The sequence below is a fragment of the Oikopleura dioica genome, chromosome XSR (genome assembly GCF_907165135.1).
Source record: "Oikopleura dioica chromosome XSR, OKI2018_I68_1.0, whole genome shotgun sequence".
Classification (NCBI taxonomy): domain Eukaryota; kingdom Metazoa; phylum Chordata; class Appendicularia; order Copelata; family Oikopleuridae; genus Oikopleura; species Oikopleura dioica.
Window position 1 is genome coordinate 12326527 of NC_137294.1, and position 9646 is coordinate 12336172.

Consider the following 9646-nt stretch of genomic DNA (forward strand, 5'->3'; position numbering starts at 1 on the left):
TTTATTTACAGATTTCAACAATTTGAGGGTCGCTGAAAAAGCTTTGAATGAACAGGCAAAAATAATAAAAAGTTACTTTTGCAGAATTTTTTTTTTTCGATTTCAATTTTTATTTTGATCTTGAAGAAAAGAGATCTGAGCACTCTCTTTTTGAGAAGCTCGTTTTTAACCGATCGTCTGTTTTTGGAAGACGATTTGGAAAAAATTGATCAGCAAGTGGTAGCTTTTGGTTCGTTTAAGGGTCGCTTCTTGTCGCTCTTTTTTGTACAGTTATGGGCGGAGATACAGTAATTTTAGACTTCGCAGACGTCGCCGGGCGTGTAGCTGTCGCGGGTGACGTAGCTCTGGTTCGTCGACTGTTCGGAGCCCGTGTGGTAGATGAAATCCAAGTCGCTGGAAAGCTGCGGCACGAGAGTCGCCTGCTGGCCGGCCCAGTAGCCTGGCGGGGAGAACTGTTCGGCCCGGAAGCGTAGTGGTGAGAAGAGGGAATCAACTTGACGTCTTGGGTGGCGTAGTTGCCAGCGACGCGGGTGATGTCGACGGGGGAGGTGCCGGAGATGAAGACCATTTTGTCGTTGGTTGAATTTCGGTTTCTGAAAAAAGGAGGGTTAATAATTATGTTTTAGAAATTTTTAGATTTTTTTGAAAAATTTTTAGAAAATTTTTGTAGAATTTTTTTAGGAATTTTTTTAGGAATTTAAAAAAAAAATTTTTTAAGAATAATTTTTAAAATTATTTTTAGAAATTATCAAAACTTATTCTTTGATAGCTTTCGGCTTCAAATTCGGAATACAATAATTTAGCCTCGCAGAAGTTTTTCTCACCTGAGACATCTGAAGATGAAGAAACTGGAGACAACGATGAGCATGACGAAGGCAGCTCCGATGGCGATTCCGATGATGAGCGCGGAGTTGTTTTCGATTTCTTCGATTTCCTCGGCGAGTGGTCCTTCTAAAGAAAAACTGTTATTTCGAGCTCTTTTTTTGAAAAATAAAAATTTCAAATTTATTATTTTTTTCTCGAGCCTCGAGCCTTTCCAGCTGCGTTTTTTATTATTTTTTGAACTCTTCTGAGTTTAATCTTTTAATCAATTAAAAAAGAGAAGGTTAATTGACCGAAAATCGCGTCAGAGCGAAAAAGCCATGAAATTCGCGACTCGCCAATTGTACTTTTTTAAACCCAAAACAGGGACTTGGCTAAATTAAATTTAAAAATGTCACAACGTATATCCCCGAAAAGGGGGTAATCAAATAGAACTCACCTTCTCCGCGGCTTCCGCTCGTCAGTTTTCCGTTGCTCGGCCCGTTTTCTTCCAGCAAAAAGTCCTCGGCTAAAATCAATGTTAAAAAATTCTCAAATTTCTCAAAAAATTTTCAAATTCGAAAAAATCCAAAAATTCAAAAAATTAAAAAAATTCAAAAATTTCAAAAATTTCTCAAAAAATTCTCAAATTTCGCGATTTCGAATTATCGTGCTCTAGATCCTTAATCCAAGAGCTAAGAAAAAGAAGGGTTGAGGATTTCCGCCTGAAATCCGTCTTCTTGCATGAGAAGCGCTAGAATTCACGCTTGAATCGCCAATTTCAAAAATTGAGACGGCGGCTTGTTTTTGTATTTTTATCTTTGACAGTGTCGAAAAGACTCGGAATTTTTTAATTAGAGACTTGTGCGAAATTCCAGCTTGAAGTTTCAATTCGTTTCAATTTCTAAATTAAAGAAAACAAATTTCAAAAGAGAAGGAAAAAACGCGTGTTATATAATTTCGCCGCGCTGTAATTAAAAATCACTCAAAAAGAAAAAGGGAAAAATTAAGGGTGTCACTCACCTTCAACTGCGATGGCGAGTTTCATGTTGTGACTCGAGCAGCCACCGCCTTGTCTTTTGTCCATTCCGCTTTCGATTCCGTCGCCAGTTGCTGAACAGTTTAGTTAGTAAAGAAATACAGTAAGAATTACAATTAACTGTAAATAAAGAATTTCTACAGATAAGCGTTTGGCCCATCTTTTAATGAAAGAAATTAAGGGTGTCGCTATCATAATTTTCCGAGAAAAAATGGCTTGAATTTTGAGTCGAAATTCTGTTTATTTAACTTACTATCAGAACTGAACCAAAAAATGGAAATGCATTTTTGGATGTAATGACCAATAAGATTGCTGAATTTGGCCTACCGGCCAATCAAAACCCTGATCCAGAAATTCACTTCCATTTATTGGTTCTGCCTTACCATCATTTTCGGGTAATCAAAATTTAACTTACAGATATAATAATAAGTCTCGCCGGGAAGAAATTCGAGTCCATAGGGCGACGGGTTAAGTTCTTGAAACAAGACAGTGTATTTCTTCTCCTTGGTCGGTTGATCGCAGCTGATGAGTCGTTTTCCTTGGGAGGAATCGCAGTTTCTAAAAATATTGATTTAAAAATTGAGCAAATTATTAAATTAAAACTTCGAAAAAGCTTATCATCTTTGACCCTTCGCAAATAAACCGTGAGAATAGGGCTTAACCCTTTTTCCTCCGCGCGCGCTAAGGAGTTAACTCCCTTAAGTGCCGTTTGAGCCGCGAAAAGTCCGATGATAAGGGGCTTTTGCTGCCAAAAAGACAAAAAGGGAGTGCACAGAAAAATCCCGAAAAATGCGGAAATTGCTGAAACTAATTTTATAACAATATCAAATTCAGCGGCGCAAATTTTCAAATTTGGCCCCGATCAATCTCAATTTTAAAGCTGCGCTCTGATCATCATCGCGCTTTTTTATCAAAAGAAGCTCATTTTTAACGTTTTCCACTTACTCGAATGCCTCCTTTGAAACTTCGTAGATCTTGTGAAACATCTTCCCATCGTGGGTTAACCCATCGCCGTGGCGAGGGCAAATCAGGTCCATTTTGTCGCCAATTCGGACGGTGATCTTGTGAAACGGTTCTGTCTCGAATCTAATAATAAAAAATTAATAAAAAATCTTTAAAAAATAATTTTCAAATTTTCAAAATTTTCAATTTTCAAATTTTAAAATTTAACCCTGCAAGAGCATGTAACCTGCTGATAACTGCATGTTGCGTGAAACTTTTATGTTCTAGCGGTTCTTAATTTTCGCGATTTTCCCGATTTTCGCGCTAGAAAATTCTAATTCTAGCTTTTTAATAATTAATTTGAAAATTGAGGGGCCCCCTTCTGCTCCTCGAAAATTTCAAGGGCCCAAATTTTAAGGGACTGTGAAATAATGGCGGCCAAGGGCGAGTTAAGGGGCCAGCTGGAATATTGAAATATTGGCAAGTTCGATATTTCAAGTTTCCAGCTGCTCGGGTCCAGATTTTTAACATTCCCAAGAGACAGAGGGTCAACTATACATTTTTAATACTGGTTTATATTTCATTCATTTTAAGGCGCTCACTGTCCAATTAGTGGGTCTGGCCGAGTAATTGACCTTTCCAGCCTCAATTTTTTCACTCAAGTTCACAAGCAACTCCAGCTGAAATATCGCTCGAGCGAAAATATCAAATTTGACCAGCGCGGAAAATATCCCTTTTTTTCCCGGAAAAAGGTCACGTGGCCGCGCGAGTCGCGACAGATAAGAGCATTGAACACTTGTTTTATGTAAATTCAAAAAGAGGAAGAAAAAACCAAGGATAAATGTTTTTAATAAATATTTAGTTTTAATTGATAAAAGCTGAAACTTTCTTTTGGCAAAATAAAATAAGGGTGTCACTACCTTATCAATTTTGATAGATTTTTTGATTTCTAAAAAGCGTAATTGAAATCCCCGGAGCGGAAAAGAAGCCCTTGAGAATTTGATAATTCTGAGATTCTACTTCTCGCAACGTATCAATTAAAAAAGGGTTGAGAGCAAAAACGTGTGCAGCGGATTTTTCGATTTCAAAATGCAAAAATTCGGGTCTCCGTCCGTGTTTCTCCCCATTCCAGCGCAATGTTGGAAATTTCAAAAGAAAGCTCCTCCCTTTTTCTTTCCCTGGGGGCTGGGCTCGGCAACCTGTGTAGGAAACCTGAGTCAGGGTCTGAAAGATCTTTAATGAAAAGCCGCGTAGCGGCTTTTAAGAACGAAGCCGCAAAGCGGCTTTGCCAACTTATCATTTCAATAAGTTGCAAAATCCGCGGCTTTTCATTAAAGATCTTTCGGACCCTGACTCAGGTTTTCTACACAGGTTGCCGAGCCCAGGGGCGGGGAGTTAGTTTATGATCGTTCTATTTTTTGGCGCCGATTCAAAAAAGAAGTGTATACTACTTATATTTTTAACTAAAGATTGGCATCATCAATTTATATACATTCGTTTATACGATACATTTGTTTTGGCTACAAAACAACTGTCGCGACTTCTGGGCGCCTTAAGTTTTTTTTCTTTATTTGTTGTAGTTTTTGCTCCGCTACTTTTCACTGCTTTCTTCAAATCGGAAATCGCAGTGCTTTCGATTAATCAAGTGCCTCTCCGAAAAATTGGAAAGTGTGCTCGCTCCTTTTGTTGAAAAAAGCGCAAACACAATAATTAGCAGCTCGAGTGCCATTGAGCGGGCTGTTGCTACAGTTGGGCACACAGGGCCTTTCGCCAAATGGCGGTCCTTGTGTGAGCAGGGAGCGGCCCCTTCATTTTTAAGGGCTTCCGGATTTAAATCCCAGCCTTTGATCAAAAATGGCCATTTCGGAAATTCAAAATTCGAGATTCTGAAGTTTGAAGTTTTAAAAAATTGCTAATCCGATTTAAAATTCGCCCGTGTCTTTTTTCGCGAAATTTGTATATTGGGGAGTTTAGCTAAAAGGGTGGGGGCTCAGATGTGATGCGAAAAATTGACGCCTGTCTCCATAATCCACTTGGTTACGTAGCTGCCTGTAGCCCGAGCAGAAGCTGGCACCTCCTTAACCTAACTCAACCCAATCAAAAACAGCTGGGAGGAGCGCTAAGGGGGTAGACATCAGTAATTCAATTTTTTCTTCAGATAAAAATTGATCATTGATGTCTACCCCTTAATCAAAAATAAGGGGTAGACACCGATATCCGAATTTTCACGATTATTGGTGTCTACCCCTTAATTTTTACCAAGTCTAAAACAGTTGTCTTTTCTTATTTTTTCTCACTCTTTGAAGTTGACAAATCAGTTCATTAAGGCTTAACCGGGCGTGGATGGCATTTTTTTAGCGAGAAACACGCGGGTTAGAACGCGGGACAAGTCACCAAGCCCTGTTTATTCAAGAGTGTTTCTCATTCTCTAAAGACACCAATTAAGCCAACAGATAATGGTGCTGCATATAACCAGCTTAAGCCAAAAAAAAATGCGTAACTAACTCAAGAGCCTTCTTTTTTTCCGCAAAAGGAAAATCATTAAGGGTATCCATCTGGGGATGGCGACCTGTGTAGAAGCCTGAGTCAGGGTCCTGAAAGAGCTTTAATAAAAAAATGATAAATTAAAGCTCTTTAAGGACCCTGACTCAGGTTTGCTACTTATACCGCCCATCCCTGTGTTGACCTGTGTCGAAAACCTGTGTTGAAAACCTGAGTCAGGGTCCTGAAAGAGCTTTAATAAAGCTTAAAGCAATTTAAAGCTCTTTCAGAACCCTGAGTCAGGTTTCCGCCCTTCCCATTTATGCATCCATAAATGTAGCGTGTCCTCAAGTCTCCTCAAGTCAGTTGGTGATTTCTCCCTTTGTTGGGGTCAACATTAACTTCTCCGGAAGCGGAAGAGCGCCACGAGAACCACAAGACAGAAGAAGAAAAAAAAGCCGTGTCGTTGGTTCCGTTTTCGCTGCATGTTAATTTCCAAATGAATGATGCGCGTAATACTACTTCCAGCTACAAGGCCGAAAAACAAGCGGCGGAGACGCGCCCAAAATATTCTTGAGTCGCCTTTTTTCATTTTTATTGTTGATTTTAGCGTTTTTGAATCTGGATTTTTTAAAATAGAAGTTTGAATTCGCGCTTGAGTGATTCTCCGAACGCTCTTTTTCTCGAGCTGGAATACGCTCCACTGCTTCTATGAGGACCCTTTTCTCTCTCTCTCTCTTTCTATTTTCTGTCGTTAAGGGTATCACAGCGTTAACGCGATTAATTCCAGAACACAGTTTTTTTACGTTATCGAAGATAGGGTACTAAAATCTGGGCTCGGCAACCTGTGTAGAAAGCCTGAGTCAGGGTCTCAAAGAGCTGAAATTAAAAGCCGCAAAGCGGCTTTTTTTTAAAAACGAAGCCGCGAAGCGGCTTTGCGAATATTACCATTACAATCTTTAAAAAATTCTCGTAATTTTTCTGACTCAAAATAACGGGAAAAAGAGCAGAGGATACCCTTAATATCTATTTATTATCGATATTAAGGGTATCTAAGGCTATTCTAAAAATTACGACAAAAAAGTAGTGGATACCCTTAATATCAATTATGAAAAAAATATTAAGGGTATCCACTTCTTTTTATCCAAATTTTTAGAGTAGCATATTTATTTCTTCATTAGTTTGACTGGCTCTTTTCCAACCCTTTTTTAACCCTTTTGAAGCGGCCTAAAATTATCGCCTCGGCGAGATATATATAAAAAAAGCGGGCATACTTTCTTTTCGCGCCAAGTTCGCGAAAGAATCCTGTTTACCGCCAAATATCGGCGCCCGCTTTTGATGATATCTCGGTGAGAAATAATCGATTCTTTAATTATTCGATTCTAGCGTTCTTTATTTTCCCTCACGTTTTTTCAAATTGGAATTTTTTCGCGAATTGTTTGCATGTTTTTTGGTTTTTAAACTCTTGTGTCAGAGTTTTTTGCTCTGCGGCTTTGTTTAATTTTCTTATTTTCCTGTTTAATTTAATTATCAAATTATTTACTTTTTTTTCAATATCGAATTTTGGAAAAAAGCGTTTCTAAAAAAGAAAGTTTTTTTTTTGTTTCCCGCGGGGAGATCCTTAAGAAGCAGCGGGGGGTCCTTAAGCGATCTTCTTAATGCGAATTACAGGGGGTCACCTCCTTAACAGATGCTTTCGCCTCGGGGCTGTGTCGAATTAAAAATTGAGAGTTGCGCCAAGTTGGGGGCAAAAAGACGCCGCCATCTGCGGTACTTGAGGTTCCCCCCTTAAAGTAGAAAAGGAGCAGTAAACGTTTGTTGAAAGAAAAAACTTCTAAAAACTTGGGCGATACTGGCCAAATACTTCCAGCCATATTTCCAGCCCTGCGCAAATAAACGCATAAAAGCTAGATTTTAACGCGCGCAAATACTTGACGATTCGAGCAGCACCTGAACGCGGCCCTTCTCTAGAATTATTCATTACTGTAACTGAAACTGTGTAGAAAAGGGCCTGAGTCAGGGTCTGAAAAATCTGTGCATTATCGATAAAAAATAGTTATTAAGGGTATACAAAAATTTGGACAAAAGAAGTGGATACCCTTAATAATTTTTCATAATTGATATTAAGGGTATCCACTCCTTTTTGTCGTAATTTTTAGAATAGCCTTAGATACCCTTAATATCGACTATAAATAGATATTAAGGGTATCCACTGCTCTTTTGTCGTTATTTTGAGTCAGAAAAATAACGAATTGAGAGCCTTATTATGCATTTTTTCATATAACCAAAATGATAATAGATAATTGAATAATTGATAATTGAATATTAAAGTTGCCCAAATTTACGGCGAGCGTTTTTCCCGAAAATACAGCTGGAAACTATTTTATTTTTAGTTTATGGCTGGTTTATGGATGGGCGGCCCTTAAAGATCTTCCACGCGGGGAGCAGCGTTTAATTTGGGCTCGCTTGGGCAAGTTTTATCGGAAATGAGAGGATTTTTATTGGAGGCGAATTGACACATTCAGAAGCGGGCTTAGCCGGGATCCGAAAAGGGGATGATTTATTTTTCATCCTTTTTTATTATTTTTATTTTGGACATGACAGAAACAGCAAAAAAGGCTTGTGCCTTTTCAAACATTTCAACGCTGGCGGACACGAATAGCTGTCGAATCTGTCCAACGCGTAAATATTTGAAAAAGCAAATTTTCCGCAGCCCAGAAAGAAATCAACGCGAATAACAAGAAAACGCTGAGCATAAATTTTACACTCCTGGGAGAATAGTTTTTGCTATCAATTTTGATAAATAATTAGCAGCTTAACTACTAAGCACCTGTTTTAATTTTGCTTTTAAGGACGTTACACCCTTAATTTCGCTTTTGAAATAAAGAAATTAAGGGTGTCGACTCGATTTATTTCCAATTTTTAAGCTTTTTATATGCTAAAGCAAATTTTTTCTAAATTGAAAATTAAAGAAGGAGATACCCTTAATTTCATTTTTTAAATGATGAAATTAAGGGTATCGACTCGATTTATTCCAAATTTTCAAGCTTTTTTATGGTAAAGCATATTTTTCTTATAAAAATTGAAAATTTAAGACGGAGATACCCTTAATTTCAATCAGACTAATTTTTAAATAACAAGCTGCTGCAAAGAAATTCCTGCTTTTAAGGGGTAGAAACAGCTTTCTCGATTTTGGACTGCAGCTACGTAAAAGAAAGTATAAGATTTATTTACGTTCACGGAATTTCCTCATAAATGTTCCTAGAAAAGGGTTGAGCTTCACAAAAATGTGAATGAAATTTGTTTAACTATCAGGGGACTCGAGATATACGTGTTTGAAAATTTGCGAAAATCGAGAATTTCGGAGAGATGAGCTGCTTCTGAGCCCGCTTACTCAAAAATTTGATGACTAAAACAAATTTCGAGAGAGATGTTCCTAGATCTAAAAGGTATCTGTCTAAACCTGAAGAAAAAATTTGAAAATGTAAGATTCTCTTGTCTGAAGCGACGGTCAAAAATCGCCTTTTTCGGAAAAAGCTGTTTCTACCCCCTTAAACTATTTTTCGAATTGAAAAAATATTTTAAATAATTTTTTAATTTTAAAAATATTGCTTTTTGTTTAATTTTTTTGTTAATTTACCTTTGATCAGTAACCGTCCAGTATAATGGATCCAAAGTGGACCCCATTACAAGGGAGATTAAAGTCGCCTTCAGCATTTTTTTCGTTTTTTTCTTTTATAAAAGTTCTTCTTTAAAAATCTCTAGTGACTTCTGTTTTTTCAAAAAAAAGTTTCTCCAAATTTTTCTTTCTTTTTTTGGCTTTGAAAGTTTTTATCTGTTTTTCGGAAATCTCGATTTCAAAAATTCAAATTGAAAAAGTCTTTGTTCGTAAAATAGATTATTTTTCTCAGGATCGTATCAGCCCTGGTCCAGGCTCCGCGGCGGAGGGGGTGCTAGCGGTGTGCTCCCGCGCGAGGGCGCTCGAGAGCCACTGCTGAGCGCGAATTTGGTGCTCCGGCGAGCTGGCGCTCCGGAGCTAAAACAGAGAGAGCGAGAGTCTGACTCTCCCGCCCGCCCGCCGAGCTCCGATCATCAACCCTTTTCTCTAATCCATCCGATCATGCTAATTAGATCAACTTAAAAGTTTTAAAACATTAACTCGATAATCTTCAAATCTGCTTCAAAAATTAAATTCATTCTTTTGCACTTTCGATAAGAAAAAGTAACAAGAAAAAGCTCGCTTCAAAATTAAGGGTGTCATCTTCCAAACTTTTTCTTTTTATTTCGCGTCACAAAATCGCCAATTTCGTAGATTTCACAATTAACAAGTTGATACCCTTATTTTTACAAAGAAAATATTGGGCCCTATATCGGCCTGTATAT

General features: G+C 37.9%; 1 protein-coding gene across 1 annotated transcript; it reads right to left on the reverse strand.

The window, feature by feature from the left end:
- LOC145708509 (ephrin-B3-like) lies at nucleotides 1-9169 on the reverse strand. Its single transcript, XM_081786188.1, has 7 exons — nucleotides 8904-9169; nucleotides 2786-2926; nucleotides 2256-2398; nucleotides 1825-1914; nucleotides 1262-1330; nucleotides 825-951; nucleotides 1-593 (listed from the first exon to the last, which is right to left on the reverse strand). Exons 1-7 carry the CDS (start codon nucleotides 8978-8980, stop codon nucleotides 236-238), a joined length of 1005 nt encoding a protein of 334 aa, XP_081642314.1. The 5' UTR covers nucleotides 8981-9169; the 3' UTR covers nucleotides 1-235.
- Nucleotides 9170-9646: the final 477 nt, after the last annotated feature.

Excerpts from the sequence above, each read along its gene's own strand:
- LOC145708509 (XM_081786188.1), bottom strand. The coding sequence starts at position 8,980 with ATGCTGAAGGCGACTTTAATCTCCCTTGTAATGGGGTCCACTTTGGAT. Across the intron at positions 1,331-1,824 it reads ACTCGCCATCGCAGTTGAAG|CCGAGGACTTTTTGCTGGAA; the intron begins GTGAGTGACACC and ends CATTGATTTTAG. Across the intron at positions 594-824 it reads TTCATCTTCAGATGTCTCAG|AAACCGAAATTCAACCAACG; the intron begins GTGAGAAAAACT and ends TCCTTTTTTCAG.